The following is a 21,340-nucleotide window of genomic DNA, read 5'->3' as shown; positions in this document are numbered from 1 at the left end:
GTTACTGCTGTCACATACACTGTGTTTTTGCTGGACTTGGATTGAAGTAGTCCAGACCCAAGCCCGCCCAGATCTCATTCTGCAGTAACAGGTGCCCATTGGGCCAGTTTCTTTGGCGTTGCTATGGGTTACGTCTTCTGACGGTTAAGTACAAGCAACCTAACTCATTTGACCTGTGACCTCGTTCCAGCCCAAGTGGACCACACTCTGGAGTTTTCATTTTGCTGATATGTATTTATTTAAATAAATGTATAGCTATAATTATTTAGTAAGGCAAAAAAATAAAATAAATAAAAACACACACACAGGTGCCACAGAGAAAGAACAGAGTCCAAAGGCATTTACTCTTTATCAAGCTTTACATTGTTTTAATGTAATCTTCATGTACCGAAGCAGTAGCACACAGGCACATTAGTTGTAAACAAACATCACTTCAGCAGTACAGCATGGTGTTACTTATCAGATCTACAAGTACATGAGGTATTTCACAGCTAGACTGATCCAAGGCCACCTGATTGGCTGAGAAATGTACTTCATTAACAATAAAGAAATAAAAAAAAAAAACAGATCAGATTCCTTTAATGAGATCCATACATACAGAGCGCCCTCTGCTGGCGTAGTGAGCCATAGCATGCACCATGACACACCTGCAATAACAGGAGGGCTAACCAAATGGACCCGTGCTGTTTAATAGATATGGCGTGTATATTTCTATATATTTTCAAGCAAGTCCTCTAGATAGTCCTGTATCAATGCAGGGCTTTGTTCTCAATGTGTGTGTTTTTTGCCAAGCTCCACTGTGGTCCTGTGGTACAATATAAATCCACTCTCTCTCCTTGCATTGTTCTGCCTCTCTGCAGGACAGCATTATTTGTTTATTTAGCAGATGCCTTTATCCAAGGCGACTTACAGAGACTAGGGTGTGTGAACTATGCATCAGCTGCAGAGTCACTTACAATTATGTCTCACCCGAAAGACGGAGCACAAGGAGGTTAAGTGACTTGCTCAGGGTCACACAATGAGTCAGTGGTTGAGGTGGGATTTGAACCAGGGACCTCCTGGTTACAAGCCCTTTTCTTTAACCACTGGACCACACAGCCTCCTACAGACAGGACTTGTACTGCTGCTGCTGCCAGTGCCTTATGCAGACCCAGTCTCTACAGCACATGGTTTTTTCGATAGCCTGCATTTTTATCATCTGTAACTATTTAGTTTTAGTTTAATTTAAGTATTTCTAAATTCAGCAGTATTGAGTTCTCGTTACAGATGATACAAATGTAGTCTACCTTCTTAGAGCTCTAATCTTTTCACAAGGGTGGAAAAATGAAATGTCAAATACAGGTGAAGTACATTGAATTTGGTATATATTTATTTTTAACAGATCCTGAGCAAACTTTGATAAAATATGTATATTTAAAACAGCTCTTATAAAAAAAAACAACAAAAAAAAACCCCAAAACAAAACAAACAAACAAATAAAATGAAAACCCACACTATGTTCAACTGCCAGGCTTGTCACCACCGGGCCTGTCCAAACAGCAATTCTACATCTTGATTGCTTTGGTCTGTGGAACTTTGATTAGTTCGGTCTACCGGAAGCCCGAAAGCAATCAGACCTGAATAGCTCCTTGGCTCCACATCTGCGCCTGAATCCTGTTTCCAAATCAGCATGACCTGCTCAAGCTGCGTCCATCAGGATGTCATCGGTCAGGTCCGTTTCCCGGATTTCGCTCGTGAGGTCGGGGAGGGGCGGCACCTGGGTGTGCCTGGGAGGACCTCTACGCCTGAGACAGACGCAGTGCAGGCAGTCGCTGACGTTGTGGGTGAAAAGCCGACGGCAGGGGTGCAAGTACTGGTAGAAGACCAGCATGAAGAAGATGGCCAGGCTGTAGGTGATCATGAGCTGCACCACCAGCAGCGGCGAGCAGTAATACTCAAAGAAGTCTGTCTTATTGAAGTACCAGAGGATGATGAGGATGGAGTTCTCCAGGAAGCGCACAGTGTAGTAGAGGGCCAGGCGGCCCCAGCTCTGAGACTTCTCGATGAGGTCCCGGTCAGCCAGGTTCAGCTGCACGGACGACCAGCAGAACATGTTGATGCCGGCGTACAGGAAGGTGACCATGGAGAGCACCACTGTGGTGCCCACCTTGCTGAAGTTCTTCTCCACGTTCTCCGGCAGTGGGGCCTTCTTCCTCCAGAACTCCACCCAGGGCAGGAAGAAGAGGAAGAGCATGTTGACCAGAGCCACGAGGAAGATCCAGTAGCGCAGCGCGGTACAGAACAGCACGAGCACGGTCATCCGCGTGGCGATCTCCAGGCTGCGCCACAGCACGAGGCACAGGTAGGCCAGCGGCCGCAGCTGCACTTTGTAGTTGTCGTATTTGATCTGGATGGCCAGCACGCTGCAGACCAGGGCTCCGTAGGTGATGGAGACAAGCGTGATCCCCATCAGAGCGACTGGAAGAAAAACCACGGGGTTAGTTAGAAGAGCTAGGGATCTGTATGCTGCATGGGCTCCTCCTTCTGGAAAATGAGTTCACCGTAACATTTCTAAATAAATTCCACAGCTTCAATGTACATCAGTGCAGCACTGAAGAATAAATACAAAATACAAAACAAAAAACACTAGTGTGAACGGTGTGCAAAAAAGTACACTGAAGATAAGATAAACCCACACCACTTTAAAACACCCAATCAAAAACGACAAAGTAAAACTTCTACGATCTAGACAAACGTTCCAATAACATTTGCCTAGTTCACAATAAGGTTTGCCTCACTTTTCAAACTCAACCCCCTTTCCCTTTCTGTTCTGCCCCCCGCTCCCCTGACAGTGCAGCACCTCACCTCTGGTTGTAAAGAGGTATTTCTGATGGATGGTGGCGTAGAGCTGCAGGGTGAGCTGGGGGGTGGAGCCCAGGAAGGCCTGAATGACGGCGGTGCGTTTGAAGGCGTTGCGATGTTCGGCTAGCTTGCGAGCAGAGTGCCCGACCTCGCTCTCCAGCTCCGTCTCGATCCCGTGCTTCAGACGGGTCTTCCTGGAGATGCTGACGTAAGGCTCCTCCCTTTTCCCGGAGCGGAAGTACACAACCAGAGCCTCGATGCACCTGCGACAGACAGACACTGTTAGGAACCGAACTGCTGCAAACACAGAGGACTCATCATGACTGTGCATGCACTCTGAAAGCAGTTCACCTTTCTTAGATTCATGATTCATTCAAACCATACAAATTCCGAGCAATGGAATGCTACTTGAAACCTTTGGGTTAGTGATTTGCAATTACGCTGCCAAATTGGAAATGAGCAACTGAAATGATGGGTTAAAGCTCCCTCTGGTGTTTGTTTTAATACCTACAATACGAAACCGACCCAGGAGAGCCAGGAATCCCTGTGATAAGACTTGTCACCCTGACTGCTGTCTGCACAGAATTACTTTGCACCCAGACGCAGACCTGGGCTCAATTACAGTTGGAATTGTGTCATTCATAATTCACTGCAATTACAATGTAATTGACGTTGAACCTTGGCGCAGCAAAGTAAAAATATAAGTTATATGTTTCTGTATTTGAACCTGGGATCCCCCCAATGATATAAATACATTAGTTTCCATGAACCAGCATATTGTCATGACATGTTGATCCGTATAAAAATGCCCTGGTGAGACAAATCATTTCAAGTACCTTTCAGAACTTAGACATCAGGTGCCAGCATTGGGAAAACATGGAAAATAAGTTATTCTTTACAAAAGCCAATGTAAAACTTCTTTTGGAAAGGAGTCCTGGTATGCACGCTCAAAAAAAATACTGCCGCGTGAAACAAACCTCAAGATCCTAAATAACTTTTTTTTTTTCAATTTAGAGTCCTCTCATCACCACAAGAGGGCACAAGAGACAATTAATGGAAATCTCCACGCCACTTCAAATGTTTAGCCTGGACAGTCAATAACAATATAATGCAACATTTTACCAGCCAGTAAATAATTAAAAATGCTTCATCACATTTTGAGAGAATTGGCTGGAGAAGTTCCCATTTTTACCACACATGCAAAAAGTGAGTATAGACACAGAATAGCAAGCAAGCATAGTTTAGCTTTCGGAGAATGCAAAGCAGGTACTTTGGACCACAAGGGGGTACACTTGTACATCTTTTGTGAGTTTGAGGTCAATAACACACTGCCGCTGTCAGTAAAAGGAATCATACAGTAGGGTTCCATGTTGAAAATGTTATGCTGAAAAAAGTTAATTTAAAAAGATACGCCCTTGCTTCTACAATTTAAAGAAGTTTCTGAAACACTCGGATCTTATTTCACATTACTCTCTTGTTGATAAAGATGGACTCTTTGATTTCTAAATGCCTTTACTACAATACATGGGGACCTTTGCACTACTGTAGAATGGTGCACACTGCACACACACCCCACATAACCAGAGACGCAACTGTCCTGGAGGGCGTTCATCACATAGCAAATCAGTGTCTGTGTGTGTGTGTGTGTGTGTGTGTGTGTGTGTGCGACAGTGTTAACCATACACACCATGCTGATTAGAACAGGCAGGATGTGTTCACATTGAATTTGCTTGCTGTTCACACTTATCTACCGAACAGTAGATGCAAATGTACTGAGTGTAAAATGTTGTTTGTTTGGTTCATTTCAGTGTTTTTTCACGGCTCATTTGTGTTCACATTTTTTTTTTTTTTTTTTTTTAATGTTTATGATCAGTGGATAGGATAGTGACACTGTCTTCCAATGCATCTTGATATTATTTTCCTTCAGCCTTTAAAAAAAAAAAAAAATTACAAATTTGCATCCCCGACCCACTGGCTCCACACAAAACAGCCAGGAGACTGCACTTTTGTCTCGTAGCTACATACCAAGTTCCCATGTGCAAAGTTCCCCTGCTATTCATACTGAAGTTAAGCAAGTGAACCAAACTCAGTTTGTTTACCAAACTGTACCCCACCAACAGTGCTGTTCAAAGATTGACATGTTTTATATTACTGGAATTCTGTTTTTAACCTGTGATAAAACTTGTTATCACCAGTAATACAAAGTTAGGTTAAACATGCTGTCTGGTGGGCTTTTTACAACCTTCAAATGAGGGAACCATATAAATGAGTCTGCAAAGTCACTGGCAGCAGTGTACCAGGTTACATCACTGACCTCTCCACTCCAGCTCCGCAACCCTAACACGCAGTATACAGAACGTCAAGAACTACACACTTTTAACACCAGTCCCTCGGCAGAAGAGGTGCTGCAAGACCAAAAGCATGCAATTGGATACATCTCCTCGAGACTTTTTGCACAAACATGAAAAGACCCAGATGTTCATAAGAGATAAGAGATATTCAAATTATCTTTGGGAACAGGATGCTGTTGTTGACCCACTTCCTGTAAAACCTTCTCAGTACCAAACACTTTCTATAATATACGTTTTTGCTTAAAGTGACAATGGAGCTTGTTGACGAAATTCTTCTCTTTGTATAAAAACCCCTCAGTATCAGCTGGCCCACATGTGAAACATCAATTAAACTAGCTTGTAGTAGCCTTTGTTTCCTCTCCACAGAGATGCGGTTTAATGAGGCTGTGCAGGAAGCTGATTATAAATGCTATGGGGAGGACCTACCAGATAATAACATTGTGAGCGCAACTAAATGCCAGCAGCTCAGGAAGGATGGTCTAAACAGAGAGGAGACAGAGACTCACAGAAATGCTCATGTGATCGTCCCACTGCAAACTAAAACCACCAGCAAGTAGAGGGAAAATAAACAGAGCCTGGAAACCTGATTCCCTCCCTCGGGAGCTGGCTGCTGGGCCACCATCACAAGCACTTAATAAAGACGGCTTTGCATTTTTCATTTTGCTTGTTTTACTGCACACTGGGAGGACAAACCCAGCTCAAATTGATCTCCAAAAGGCTAGGGAATAGTTGTTCTTTCTTTCTTTCTTTTTTAACCTTTGATCTGTGCTTTCAAGCTCTGGCACCGAGCATTGACATACACACACAAAGTGCTGACTGTGGAAGAATTTGAAAAGCCATTTAGAACGAGCAACCCATTTAATAGCAGGCAGTGGTAATTTGATGAGTTCAGACGGAGCTGCATCAGCACACAGCCCTTCTCTTTGAGAGCAGTGAATGAGCACGACGGTAGAACTCACCCTGGTGGAGTGAAGATGCTGTAAGAAAGAACGCTTCTGTTCAACAGGAAGGCATCGCAATTCACTGTAAAAAGGTATAGTTTCCAGATCAATACAACTGGTCACACAGCAACTGGTCAACTGGGAAACGTTAATAGCAGCTAGTGTATAGTATAAAAATAGATTTATATTTGCCAGGTCAGGCAGAACTCCCAACATGATTCAGTTGCACACTAGCAGCTGCATGTAACAATAGATTTGATATTTAAGAGCATTTCCTTGTACTACACACAAATATATTTTGCCCTGTACTGACAGTACTATACATGGACTGATGGAAGTCCTTGGGTTTTTTGGACAGGCAAGAGTGTAGGGTTTGGAAATGTAACGTGTCTCAGCCTCGCAACTAACAGGGAATATGATTCAGAAAACAATGGATATAATATTTCCTGCAGTCTGAGGATAAACACCACTTACTGTCAGCTCTGAGAGGCAAAGAGTTTTTATACAAATACACTGCCTGTTAGAAACAACAAATCAAATAAAACAGAACGGAAAACACACAGGGAGGATTTGTATAATTTTGTATATCATATAGCTTGTCTGTTACTGCCTACAATAGACAGTAAATAGCAACCGAAGACTTACATTGGTTGCTAGGAAAACAAAATAAAAAAGCGAGTGACCGTGGTGTGCACTGTGGCATAACCTTGGTATTACTGTTCTCAGTAATCATCCGATATCGTCACTGAACAAACCTGAGTCTGTGAAATGCCAAGTCAGGGCTGACTGGTGGGGGCTGAGAAAACCATTGTCCTGCAAGCCAGAACGGTAATCCACTTTTTTTGGAAGGGGAGTAAACATTCAGATCAGTTTTAAAAGGAGTATATCTATATATATATATATTCATATATATATATACACACACACACACACACACACACCATATTCCTGATTAACTACTGAATCATGAATCAGGTTTTCCAATCAGATTTAGATACCCTCTCTAAATGTAGTTTCGGCAGCAGATCCACAGTCTTCCTGCTTCCCTCACACTCTGTACCCCTTCAAGCCTGCAGCAGTAGCAGGTTATAACTGGCTTGTACTGTACAAAGTACACGCTCTCCTGCATCACAGGGAGGCTAAACAAGTTTTTCAAGCACCATTACTGGTTGTACAGCTCATTTTCAGCACGGTCTTACAACGCCACAAAGATCTTAAATATGTATTTTTAAAACATATACTCATTTTACCAACACACCCCAATCAGCAAACTGGAGTAATATAGGATACAGTCGTCTCAGCAGTGTGGCACACCCACTTCTGAGTCCAAGCTCTTTAAGATGATAAACTTTTACCAGAGAACCAAGGTAAAGAGGTGACTCTGTGCCAGGCAGTTAAGGGTATGCAATATAATGCAGGGTGTTGGCTGCAGCAGGCTACTCCCCCAAAGCGAACAATTAATCCAGCTATTGTAAAGTTCCACGGGCCACGAAATTCAGATAGCTGTAGCAGAATGTTATTGTTGTGGTTTTCTTTTACTTTAAAAGGTTCAGGATGCGTTGGAGCAGTGCAACTAGACACTAACACATTTAATACTTCCAACTGTGAAGACGCAACTGAATTCCTGTACTGACAGGTAGCTGCTGGAACACGCCTGCTGCGCGGTTTACCTGTGTGCGTCACGCTGGCTCTTTGCTGGAGCCACAATGCTGTCCTTCCTCTCATTTATAACCCTAGGCCTGCTTGTTTACTAGCCGTGCAGTTTTCATGTGACAACAACAAGTCCTTGTGCCACATGTGTACAAGCTCCCACTCCAACGTGAACCCTTTCTTTTGTGAAAGGGAAAAAAAACGAGCACCAAAACTCAAGTGGTGAAGAGACTGCCTGATTCCATGCCTGCTTAATGCTGACATGGAATGCACTGAGCAGTAAACTAAATAGTGCAGATGCGTCATTTTTTTGTGGTCGCTCTGGAAGAGGTTTAGAAAGAGTCTTAAAATAAGCCTGGAATGAACTTAATTGCAGCTATTAAAGAATCTATAATAATAATAATAATAATAATAAAAGGGTTTAAGGTTGGATTTTTTGGCCAACACAATGTGACCTCACATCTCAAGCAATGGTCAAAAAAACGAATGGGTCAGTTCTTTAATGACACCAACATGTACTGTGCACAGACTTCAGAACTGTGATGATGTGAAGTATTGCCCCATCTTGATTTCACATGGAAGGACTCACACCAACCTATAACTTGGGGAAGTGACGATCTCTAACAAGCGCATCTTCAGCTTTGTGGTCACTGCTGTACCAGTTGCACAAGCGATTAAACTCGGTCATGTTGAGTTTACAAAACAAAACGCTTTGGCTTCCAACAGACCTGCAGAACTGCAAACATAACAAACAATTATTATTATTATTTTATTTATTTTTTGCACTTTAAAACAATAAACAAAAAAGGACAAGAACAGATTCAACTCCAGTCATAAAATAACCTAAAATCTTTTGCACAGCCTGGCTGAGTCAGACTCTAACTACAGAAACCCAACTGCGAGTATTGTTCATTTCAATTTCAGTTTTGAGTCTTGGTGGTTTGGAAAGGTTAAATGAAGGTCAAAAGACATAGAAAGAAATGTTCCTCCAACCCTACTGTGAAAAGAGGCTTTAAAAGGAAGGGGTGCAGTACTGCAGCAATGGCAAGACTCAACTCACACTACTGTAGTAAAACACAGCACTACAACTAGAAACACTTGCTACAGGAAGGCAGGCTCGAGCAACACATTCTGCTGGTGTTCATTCACTGGCTAACTCAGACCTATTTTCAGACTGCTGAGCTTTCCTGTTTGACAACATTTTCTGGTTATTAAAATGACTACAAAGACCCAAACCTGAGCTATTGTGATGTGCTGTATTATAACAAATGATGCGAATTACCATTCGTGTATAAATGGTCCTGATCCAGTCCTTCATTATTAGGAGCTTCGGATGCAGCACAGTATACACCACTACAATTAATCTTAATGTACATTTTCAAAATCACATCGGCATTACAGAAGCCAGGTCAAGTGGGAATACTGGAGCCAGTTCTTTGTTCTTAGTGAAATGATCATCAACAATGATTGTGATGTATTGATAACACTGATAACATTTGAGGGTCATCTGTCAGCTGGAAACACATCTACTGTAGATGCATGCCTGCCAGGTCACATTACATTGTGCAGCTTTTTACATGTAATGGTTTAAGAGGAGTAACCAGATAAAACTGCATTTAATGATGGAGCTCAAGTTTAATTACAGGGGCAGGGTGTAGCCATAGGAACTGAATTCATCAGTAGACAAGCAATTATGTAGGTCTTTGTCATGCATCAATGCACTGCACACTGCATCAAATCATAGCAACCAAGAAGCCTGCTCCTTAGTATATACACCTACACATACAGACCACCACATTTCCTTTATTCGGGTCATAGCAGCACTTTTCTTTGGCTCACAAAACAATGCCCATTTCAAATAATAATGCACATGACGTATCACAGTATGTTTTACTGCTGCTGTATTTTGAATAAGGAATCTCGTCTAAAATGTGAGTGTCTCATATTCGATCTTTTCCGTTTAGAATTCAGCATGGCATTTATTTACCAGCCAGAAGCACTGTGATCGAAAGGTCATGGGCTCAACATGGACAAATGCATGTATGTAACTGAGCACTTTCTTCCCCCAGAGCTGGGAGGAGCGGGGGGGGGGGGGGGGGGGGGGGGGGGGGGTCTGGCCTCACAGGGAGCTCTGTGTTTGGAGGTCTGGAGAGCTACAGGGTGACTGGCAAAACAGCACCATAAACCATAGCACTCATTCTACTGATTGCAACAGGTAAATTAACAGAAAAAAAGGAAAAATTAAGCCAAAAGGAACGGAAGTGAGAAGGATATTACATTACTGTAGAAGGAACCTTTTCTGCAGATTATTTATGGACATGTTAAATTCCATTTGGTCAATATCGTATATTTTCAGTATACAGTATCTTGGCTACAACTCAATGCATTTCAATACATAAAGAAAAGCTACATCTTTACAATGATCTACACATACTTGCATGCATAACTGCTTCCATATACAAACCAGAAACACGTCCAATACGTAGCACACACTGGGCTGTACTTCATACTTTGGAACTGGTTCATTTGTTAAGTGACGTCTAATCTGTACAAGTAAGGACAATACAGCTGCATGTAGGAATGGGAATGCTGCACCTTGACCAGACTGAAAACAGCTGTATTTCCTAAATAGTTCAACCCTCCTGAAGGTATAGGAGGCAGTGATTATTGAAGAATGGTTACCATCTTGCAGCCTCTTCTCATGACTGACTGACTGACTGACTGACTGTCCGTGGTGACCACGCCCTTCGTACAGTAAAGCTACCACAGTAGGTGTTAGTATTTTCTTCTGTGCTACATACACACGACATGCTTCGTTATTTTCAATGTAACTCACCTGATCAGGGGACCCATTTGAAGCAAGTGCATCAGCAGGACCAGAGGTCGATCCCGCCCCAGGTCCCGGTGGATGAACGTCAGTGCCAGCTGGATCAGAACAGACGGAACCAGCATGAAGGTGATGGTCAGGCCCAACCAGAACGGGTCTTCAGACCGGCTGTAGTGATAGCACAGCACCGCCGCGGTCACGAACTCGGCAAAGTACAGCGTGGTAGCGATCAGGATGCTGAACGGTGGCCTGACATCCGAGCCGGAGTGGATCACATACCCGTTCTGGGTCGGGGGCTGCTGGTCCACGACTACTTCTTCGGCACTCTCGCACATTTTTTCCATTTCACCAAAATAAATATGTCCACTTCGTTTAACCGAAATAAACAGTTATACGAGTCCTGATGGTTTTGTTAATTGTTTGTTTTCTTTTCTCATCAACACGTTCACGATCAGGCTCTCACGCCGAATTCGATTTCATATAATAGCAACATTTGACATCTCGCGTCTGTTTTTGTTTAGGTTCCAAAACGCTTTTGTTTTTGTTTTTTTATAGTAACAAATAGTGTTTTTTGTTTCAGAATTGTGATACTTTTAAGTTTCTGAATTTTTAGAAATAAAAACTTGCTTGGCAAAATAATTCACTTGCCAAATTACAAATGCATGTATGCTACGTGGGGGGGGGAATACGAATCTGCAATAACTACAGTTCAGTTGATATTTCTAACAGACACGGTTCCACCCAACATAGTAAAGAAAACAGTTTCTTCAGCGCATAAGTAGAACTGAATACCGTTTCGATCCTTTTACAGCAGCCCCTTTCCCGCACGTGTCGCCGGTCCTTGGAAAAAACACGAACACATCACTGACGAATCCTGCTGGCAATCCAAAGCAGATTGAAGGGCTAGGAGCCCCCATTCATACATGTTAAATCCAACAGCCAACTGCCAGTTGTTACAGTGTACCTCTGAGTTTTCATGCAAATCTTCGAAGCAGAGACCAGCCTAGATCTGTTGTTGTGAGCAAGTGTGTCTGATCAACAAGCTCAGGATGTCTCCCGGGTCCTAGTGCACATATTTAGCTCTCTTACTACATTCCATCATTCAGTGAATGTGTACCGTCATGATTAGGGGTCTACTTAAATCGCGGAGAGTGTACATATTTTTCCAGGGTAGGTTATGGAATAAAAAATAGGATTTCGTTTACATTTCGTGGACCTGTTTAAACTTTCAATAAACCTAAGTAGATGATGTCTCAGAGCACTATAAAATGATCTGGCAGCACTGGGAGTGGGGGAGTGTTATGCCTAGGATTAATAACAATAATGACGGCGTTTTAATCATGTATGTATTAGTGTGTGAAACTGGTTGTGAAAATATGTATGTATCTTTAATATAAATAGCTGTAATTGGTTGGATGTGTAAGACAAAGCTTTGCCGAGTTATACAGATGTGGAAATCGATTAGAAACAGTCCCAAAACATATTACAGTATTGCACATCATAGACTAGCTTGCATTAGGACCACGAGCGAGCACAGATGACGTGTCTCCGAAAGTGACAAGCAGCAACGTGTTTTACTTATATGGTATTCACACGAGAAAATGTAATTATATATATATATATATATATATATATATATATATATATATATATATATATACACACACACACACACACACACACACACACACACACACACACACAAACACAGTTGCAAAACGATTATCAAAAAGATTCGCTATATATAGGTAATGACGTACTGTACTGAACGGTACTTTATTTTGCTTTGCTATTTTACACTATGGCAGGAATACAAAAAAAAAAACTAAAGTAGTAAGTTGATTGAACGTCAACTAGCAAATCCCATTTTTAACAGCTATGTAGCTTGGGGGGGGGCTATTTTAACCTCTTCCTACTGCTGCAGCTGCAGCTGAGCGTTATGCAGACTGGTGAGCGAGCTTCAGGGACATGGAATGTCCGCACGCTCTGGCACAACAGTTGTCATTTGGCAGGACTCTAAAATAAGGTACGGGCTGTAATGCAGCTGCTACAAATGTGTATACTGTCGTGTTTGCTGCAAACCCCAAAGCAGTAATGTACTGCTAATAACGTTGCTGCAGCACGGAGCCATATTGCATGTTTACCTCTATTGTGGGCTAAAGCTAAAGCGCCTAATGAACACAAATACAGGCTCGTTAGGAAAGCACTGGTCGCAGTGGCACTTAGTATCCTCCACGGGGGATATCGATGGATATGTTTTAGAAACCGGTCACGCTAGGGATACAAGGCATGCTAAGTCTGCCTATGTGATGAGTGACTTTATGTTTTCTTTCATGTATATCTTCAGTAACAATGGCCCATTGAATTGATTGCTGCCTTGGGACCGGTAGTTCTGAATTTGATCACCCTTTTGTTTCACAAAGTCATTGGACACCACAGGAGAAAAGGTGTCCAATGACTTTTTGTTTTGTTTTATTCATAGAAGTGTCTGCTTCTCGCTTTCTGGTTCCTGTGAATGTGAAGCAAATCACCCAGTTATCCTAGACATACCCAATTTCACACCAGGTATCAATTTACAACTGCTGTTACTGGAGGGCAGGTATCTGGTAGGCACCAGTCCTGTGGCTGGAACCCAGAACCACCTGAACCGCTGTTAAGGGCATGAGGATGAAAGAAAGAATCCCCAGAGCTGGCACTGGCTGGCATGCAGTGCAGTATTCATAAAGCTGTTCAGTGACATACAGATACCTGTATTCAAGGAGTCCTCCGGCAGGATTCTAACCCTTGACCCTTCTTTCATCTTTCGTATCAGTTAATGTACAGGCTGCTGCACATTCCCAGCTGCTGCAGATTCATAGCCTACTAAGTTTTTGGCAGCAAGTCTGCCTGCCCTTGGGATGACCCCTCGGGAGAAACACCCTCTTTTCAAATTCAAATGGGTCTATAACGTGTGTGTGAGTTTCAGGCATCTGGCTAAAGTAGGGATTGTTTTTATAGAGCAAACACAGGGTGGCACAATCACATTCCTCCCAACTTTGCCATGTTAGCTGAACCACTACTCAATTACTGTACTGTAGGGAAGGGCAGAAAACAAATGGCCAAAATAGAGTTAAAGTAGCCTTCTGTAATGTTGAGTGTCAGGACTGGCACTAACCATTTTGATACGGCTATTGATATTATAACACCTATCAGTGGAGACATACCGGAATTCATAGGTTCAAGTTTAAAATATCTTTAGCACAGACTAATCTACCTTTGTGGTCGTATGTTTTTTTCTAAATTATTTTATCTGACAGCTGGTGAAAAGATCAAATAAATGTGTAAAACTTCTGCAAGAGCCCTTAAAAGGACTTCATTTCGGTAGCGTCAGTATGTTACAACAGACAGGAAGACCTAGGAAAACAGCAGTTCCGCAGCTAGCAGGTAATATAAAACTTCTCTGGCAGTAGCTGTTTACCTATTACAGCAGTGCAGAGTATTTGAAACAAGGCTGCCTCTGAAATCCTCTGACTCACTGTGTGCACAAGCTGCGGGCCCAGTGTTCAGTCAAGGCTCTCAGATAGACGGCAGATCCAACATTCTTGCTGCTTAGGGGAGTGTTTTACGTTGGAAGCTCAGTGTGTTTCTGGCACTGTTTTGAAGATATTTGCATATTAGGCTTGTTTGTTACTTCTCTGTATAGCGTCAGAGAGCTTAGCTTTCCCTTCGAGTCAATTAGAATGCCCCTCTTCAAAGATGTTCAAAGTAGAATAGCCCTGCCTGCATTGCAAGGATTTCCTGGGTTAACAGTTCATGCATTTAATGTAACAATACAGCAGATTTTGTGTGTGTTACATTGCTTGCCCTGTGTTTGTCAGAAGAGTAAGGCTAAGAAGTGTAATCAATCCCATCACTGTGTCCCTTTCTTTAATTGCCCCGCCCTTGATGTAATCAAACAATACCGTCATGACTCACACTTTACTAAGATAGTACTCTTACAAGGAAAGATTAGGATCTTGTACAAATATTGGCCTTCTCTCCATAAAAATGTCTTCATCAAAAGCGATAGGTTAATGACTAAGGCTGTTACGTTATTGAGAGGCCTAGTTTAAATTGAAAACAGGCTGATATGTTTTAGTGCATAAGAGTATTTACTAGAACTCCTGGAGAAATATCAGCAGTAGTTTTTTGTAATACATCGTACCAAAAGAAATGCAACCCAGTTTCATATAGTTTCAACAACAACAACAAAAGTAATACAGTAATAAACACACAATTGAAATGTACTTAAGAAAGACAAGAGGAACCTTGTGGCCACAGACAATGCTACTGGTTTAATTATTATTGTACTGTATATAAAAAGAAAATAATCAAGATATGTGTTTTCTCTTTAAATAGATAATTAGGTCGGTTATTTTGGTGTGACTTTATTTCAGGTTAAAAAAAACAAAAACAAAACAAAACAAACACCAGCTTTGAAATGAAGAATTCTGATGAATTTCTATGTTTTCTTCGGGAAAAAAAACCTACTACTAATAACCAGTGTTTCTTATTACTACAACCTGATAAATACCTCTCTCAGTCAAGGCAGACAAATAATGGAATTGGGTCAGAGCCAATGGGCTCCTGGGAAATGTAGTTCTCCTAGGGCATCATTGTAACTAGTCAGTAGCCTAGTGACTACAACTCCCAGAGAATACATGTAAATTCAGACCAGGCTGGGATTAGTGAATTATTTAAAGGCAGATTAGATTTAGCTGGACAGTGCAATGACTAGAGCAGACTGGCAGGGGACAGCTGCATGGCAGCCGATATTCAACTGTAAGTTAACCGAGCTGTTTTTTATTTCACACTTGTTAGTTAGTATTGGTAGCACATTATAAAGAATAGTCTGTAAGGCTGAGTAACATGGTTCTTAAGGTGTAATATGAATTGAATACTTTGTTCAATTGAACAGCAAATAATATCTGAATGTAAAGTGCAATGACCATTTGAGCGCTTGTTGCTTATTGTAAAGTATTACCACCTGGGGCACACGTATAAAAAGCAATCCTTTGGCTCAAAACATGACGTGCAGGGAATTCAATTCAGACTACCTCAACCAAGCTAAACTTTTGAACATTGTTTCAGGAAGAAAAGAAGAAACTAATATTAAAAAAGGCAGCATGCTAATCTCAGGGCTTGATGTGTGTGTGTCCAAAGTGGTTTCTGAGTGCTTTGTTAAGAGGTTATGGCGGGTGTCAGATGCCTGCTGAAATCCTGTTTATCCCCGGAGCAGGTACGCCACAGGGAGCTGTTCTGTGAGCTTCCCCTAACAAACTGTCCCTCCCCCTGCCCTCACACTGTACTGCATCACTACCTGGGAAGCCCCTTGTAGAAGTCCACTATGGTAAATCTGCACCATTGTTCTGTAGTGTCCCATGCTATTTGCATGACTATACTATTCTCATGGGCTTCACCATGCTTTTCCATACTCATCTGTGTTTTACCATGCTTCAATATCCCTATACTGTCCTTTGACAGTTTTACCACAGTATAGCACTGTAAACTTTGATTAGCGTAAGGACACAGGGTGAGATGCTGGGTAGATTTTATTCAGTACCGTATTCAAAGCACCTTGTGCACCAACAACTTTAATATAGATCTAGAATATTGAGTTTGTTAATACTTTGCGTATTTGTTTTTTCATATGGCAAGCTAACAACCTCCTTTAACTTTAGATGTATCTAGTTTAAACACTGTTTATTTTTTTATTTTAGATATAGATTAAAAAGGAGATGTTGGCCCTTTTGCTGGCATCCTCCCACCATGTTCAACCTGATGAGCAACTGCTGCAGCTGGATCTCCAAGCTGCAGGAACCAGTCAGGTACCGTCTTTAATTGAGGTTACATGCAAAAGATAAGAACTGGGATGGAACAAGGTGCGAAACAGTCACCACTGCTCCACAGCACATGAGCAGAACACACTCCAGGCATTTGCAATGACGTGGTCTCTGCCACAGAGTTTCCTCTAGAAATGATGTATGGGCTTCTATAGCGTTCTACAGGGTTTGTGTCAAGGTAGGCCTGTACTATAACCTTTGCTTTTGGAAAGGCTGAACTGTTTAATGTATGTTTCTGCCATACAGGCAAGTCACGCTGCTTGTGGTGGGTCTTGACAATGCAGGCAAAACATCCACAGTGAATGGGATCCTGAAAGGTATTTATAATAATTATATAAAAACAACTTGGACTGGATTTTTCTTTGAGTCTGCATTCTTTAACTGTATTGTCACAAAAGTTGGGTACAGTAACACTTTTACCATGGAGTGGAATATCACAGGAGTAGTAGAGTATCTGAATATCTTCATTTTAGTGGTAAAGTAAAATCTCAATATCGGAGCAGCAGGCCCACTTCCACTGATCAGAAACATCATAAAACCCACTACAATTTGTATACCCTTTATCTCATTGTAAGAAACAATTCATTAAAGTGACTAGCAGCATTGTGTAGCTTGTATTTACTGCCACCTAGTGGTTATTGTAGCTGGTCACAGTTGCACTCAGTGTTGGAAGGTGTCTGACAGTTCCCTGTATTTCCCCACTCCCAGAACCCCCGGGGGACAATGCACCCACTGTGGGCATGGTCAGGACTGCGCTGAAGGTGGACCAGTTCGAGGTGCTGCTGGTGGAGCTGGGAGGAGGGGTTCAGGCGCGGGGGCTCTGGAAGCAGCACTGCGGAGAGGCCCATGGGATTGTCTTTGTGGTGGATTCGAGTGACACCCAGAGGATCAAAGAGGCTAGGGACCTGCTGACAGACATGCTGAGGCACCCAAAGGTGTCAAGGAAGCCCCTACTGGTGTAAGAGCCAACGCAGAAAGACAACACCCGTAAAACTGTAAACACTCGGATAACTCAGAGACGGTTTTCTAGATTTGTGTTAAACTACATTCTAGTGTCAACTTGTATTTAATGAATCAAAACAGACTTCAAAAGCTTTCTGTAACTATAACTTCATCTTTCTATAACTCAAGAGTACAGACTAATATAGATGCAATTAAATATACAATATTTAAATAAACCTTCTAGAGGATACATCACGTGCAGCCCTGTATTTATTGCTACAGAAACAAAGAGAGAAAAATTCAACGTGGGTGTTGATGGCCCAGTAGCCTGTGTTGATGGATGGACTGCTTTTTGTTTCAGGCTGGCTAACAAGCAGGACAAAGCCAGTGCCCTGCTGGAGAGCGAGCTCATCGAGGTGCTGTCCCTGGAGAGGCTGGTGAACGAGAGTCGGACGCTCTGCCACATTGTGAGTGTGCTGGAGAGCCTAGTGCCGTCATTGTTACATGCTTATTATGTGTTTCTGCAGTGATTATTTGCTTCCTAAGTATTACAGCAAAACTTGAGCTGGGCACTGAAGGCTGAGCCCCACAGTCAGCCTAAGGGAGTCTGATCAGAAGCTGGAATAATTAGTAAGCATGGCAAATAATGATCTAAGCAAAAACAACAGAGAACCATGCAGAGAACAATGCAGAGAACAATGCAGAGAACCATGCAGAGAACAATGCAGAGAACCACACAGAGAACCATGCAGAGAACCACACAGAGAACCACACAGAGAACCACGCAGAGAACCACGCAGAGAACAATGCAGAGAACCACACAGAGAACCACACAGAGAACCACGCAGAGAACCACGCAGAGAACAATGCAGAGAACCATGCATAGAACAATGCAGAGAACCACACAGAGAACCATGCAGAGAACCACACAGAGAACCACACAGAGAACCACGCAGAGAACCACGCAGAGAACAATGCAGAGAACCATGCAGAGAACCATGTAGAGAACAATGCAGAGAACCACACAGAGAACCATACAGAGAACCACGCAGAGAACCACGCAGAGAACAATGCAGAGAACCATGCAGAGAACCATGTAGAGAACAATGCAGAGAACCGCACAGAGAACCATGCAGAGAACCACACAGAGAACCACGCAGAGAACCACGCAGAGAACAATGCAGAGAACCATGCAGAGAACCATGTAGAGAACAATGCAGAACATGAATAAACAGGAAATAAATGAAATATTAGGAAAATGCAGATGATATCAAATGTCCATTAGTTATACTGTTTTGAAGAATTACAGGTTTGATTGTCATCAACCTTGTTAAATGCAGTTGTTAAAGAAGTCTTTAAATGAAGTTTTGAGCCTAGGTCCCGATGGCAATATTTAATGCTGATGGGTTTGTCCTTGCAGGAGCCGTGCTCTGCCATTGCAGATGTGTGGCGTTGGTCGGACAGGAATCGGCTGAAGGGAGTGCGCTGGCTGCTGCGTACGGTCACCCTGGACTACAGCGAGCTGTGTGTGCGTGTGACGAGAGACACTGCCCAGCCGGCAGGCTGGGAGGAGAAAGCGTGCAGCAGGAAGGGCCAGCGAGGGCGCAGCAAGCCCAAGGATGATGGGTGAACACACTATGACCACAGCAAACATCCAATAGGGGCTCCTAGGGGCTGGGGGGCACAGTAAGACCTAGGGGCTAGATGGCACAGTAGGCCTTTTCATTTATCCACTGACAGCCAGGGTTTGAATCATGACTATTTATACTGGTTCTGTGAAATGAATGGAGTGGGATTACAGGGGCTTCACTACAGTACATTAACATGTGCTGACAAACAGAAAAAAAAAGATAAGTTTAAAAAATAAAACATAAAAGTAAGTTTAGATTTTATACACGTTAGTTTGTGCTCTTTGTTCAGCAACATTCTTGTGTTTTTGTGCAGCGTTCAAGGCAGCCAAACTGAACTTCCCAAGACAGACAATTCCCAGCAGTGGGGGTACAAGCCCTTGCCCAACGGGAAGCTGCAGCCCATTGACAACATCATTAAAAAGGTATGCAGGGTCCCACACTGCCCCTTATAAAAACAACTGTAGGGGAATATGGCAAGGGAAAGAGAGCACTGGAAGAGCAATAATAATAATAATAATAATAATAATAATAATAATAATAATAATAATAATAATAATAATAATAATAATAATAATAATGTTTACAGAAGGAAAATAACCTAAAAAAGCGACTGAAAAAGAAAAAGAAAGTGAAGATTGAGGACGCGGAGGAGAATGAGAACGAGCAGCACGAAAACCTTGAGGGGAAAGAGCCCGTGCAGGATCAGAGCTGGCAGAAAGAAGCGAAAGCCAGCGGGGCTAGCGGCGCTGTGTTGCCTAGCAACAGGGTGGGTGAAGTGCTCAGTAAGAACCCGAAAAAGAGCGAAGAGTTCCACGAGCAATCAGACCGACTGAGTACAAAAGAATCGCCAAAAAAAGGTATTCTGAATTTTAAGCACTGTTAAGCTGTTAGTTTCTCATTTTGCAAATGTAAGTGGAATATTCCTCCTTAAAAAAACAGGAGTTTATTAAGTAACCGAGTAAACGCTTTGTTGTCGTCCGCCCCCCACCCCTCACCCCTCACCCCCCATTAAGACATTCAGGCACGCTCTATTTGAGATGTAACCCCAGCTGTTGCAGTCTGCTTAGGCTGGAGCAGCTGCAATATAATAAGAATGCGTGTTTTCATTTCAAATTTAGAAAAACTACAAAAGAAGAAGAAGAAAAAGACAACAAAAAAGAAAAATAAAATAAATATTGAGGAGACCCCAACACACCCACAGCCTGTGGACCTTTCCGCGACATTTGGTACGTTTACGCAAACATTAAGAGATAGAAATCGAACAATTCACAAAATTAAGCATGAATGAGCCAAGCGTTTTATTTTTCACTGTTAAGTGCATCTGATTTGTTCCCTAATAGTGTTGTGCTACCCCGTGAATATCCCTCCACACTCACACAACAATATTGTAGACAGCTGGGGATACTGTTCAAACACAGTGTTCAGTGTAAAACATTCAAACATTGTGTTGTGTTTTCTTTTCATAGATCTCTACCGAAAAGCTATATTGGCCCTCAAAGCCAGACAAGAACAGAATCAATGAGAAGGGAGCATCACTTAAGACGCACGCTGTCTCTCTGCTTGCTTATCTCACTGCTTCCAGACTGCACACTGAAGATCAACAATGCATCTCTCTATGCCTTGTTTTCATGGACAGAGGAAATCCAGTTGTGTTTTTCTTTCTGGTACTGTGTGTGTGTGTGTGTGTGTGTGTGTGTGTGTGTGTGTGTGTGTGTGTGTGTGAGAGAGAGAGAGAGAGAGAGAGAGAGAGAGAGAGAGAGAGAGAGAGAGAGAGTAATGGTAACTATAACATCATTATTTTCAAAATAAAGTTTGACGCCACGGTAAAACAAACACAGTTTATATTTTATATGAAGCAAACACACAAACAAACAAACACAAAACAAAAGTAATACGATTCCTCTGTGGTTGGTGTAGATGGCACTTGGTACTTTCTGATATTAATATGGAGTGTTTTAAACGAATTATACAGCACATACCTGTACAATTGTATAGTAGCCTACATTTTTATATCATGTAACTGACACGTGCAGAATTTAACCATAGCTAATTATACGGAAACTAATACATTTAAACGGTAAATAACTCTGATGTAAAGATTAAATTGAGGCGCTTTTTTTGGAGAAATGTGAAATTAGAAAGAGTTTCGAATCGCACCACTCACGCAGAGTTTATCCGCAGCAGTAAATCAACCCAGACGTTTAATATATATATATATATATATATATATATATATATATATATATATATATATATATATATATATATATATATATATATATATATTTGTATTTGT

General features: G+C 42.1%; 2 protein-coding genes across 3 annotated transcripts; one reads left to right on the top strand and one right to left on the bottom strand.

Moving 5' to 3' along the window:
- Nucleotides 1-318: 318 nt before the first annotated feature.
- LOC117411878 (endoplasmic reticulum membrane adapter protein XK) lies at nt 319-11,674 on the bottom strand. The gene is made up of 3 exons (XM_034019690.3): nt 10,620-11,674; nt 2,845-3,104; nt 319-2,457 (listed from the first exon to the last, which is right to left on the bottom strand). The coding sequence occupies exons 1-3, from the start codon at nt 10,952-10,954 to the stop codon at nt 1,679-1,681; spliced, it is 1,374 nt and encodes a 457-aa protein (XP_033875581.1). The 5' UTR covers nt 10,955-11,674; the 3' UTR covers nt 319-1,678.
- A 3,688-nt stretch (nt 11,675-15,362) lies between these two features.
- Nucleotides 15,363-20,809, top strand: LOC117411813 (ADP-ribosylation factor-like protein 13B). Of its 2 annotated transcripts, XM_034902604.2 has the most exons (11): nt 15,363-15,410; nt 15,868-15,978; nt 16,349-16,456; nt 16,718-16,788; nt 17,180-17,429; nt 17,775-17,880; nt 18,834-19,039; nt 19,358-19,466; nt 19,631-19,901; nt 20,163-20,270; nt 20,511-20,809. In XM_034902604.2, exons 3-11 carry the CDS (start codon nt 16,398-16,400, stop codon nt 20,564-20,566), a joined length of 1,236 nt encoding a protein of 411 aa, XP_034758495.2. In that variant the 5' UTR covers nt 15,363-15,410; nt 15,868-15,978; nt 16,349-16,397; the 3' UTR covers nt 20,567-20,809. The 2 variants fall into 2 exon arrangements, with proteins under 2 accessions (XP_034758495.2, XP_058845328.1); XM_058989345.1 differs by lacking the exon at nt 15,868-15,978 and having other exon boundaries at nt 15,369-15,410.
- Nucleotides 20,810-21,340: the final 531 nt, after the last annotated feature.

This window comes from Acipenser ruthenus, chromosome 16 (assembly GCF_902713425.1).
Source record: "Acipenser ruthenus chromosome 16, fAciRut3.2 maternal haplotype, whole genome shotgun sequence".
In the NCBI taxonomy this organism is placed as follows: domain Eukaryota; kingdom Metazoa; phylum Chordata; class Actinopteri; order Acipenseriformes; family Acipenseridae; genus Acipenser; species Acipenser ruthenus.
Note: the sequence above shows the minus strand (reverse complement) of the source record. Positions and strands in the feature narration are given on the sequence as shown.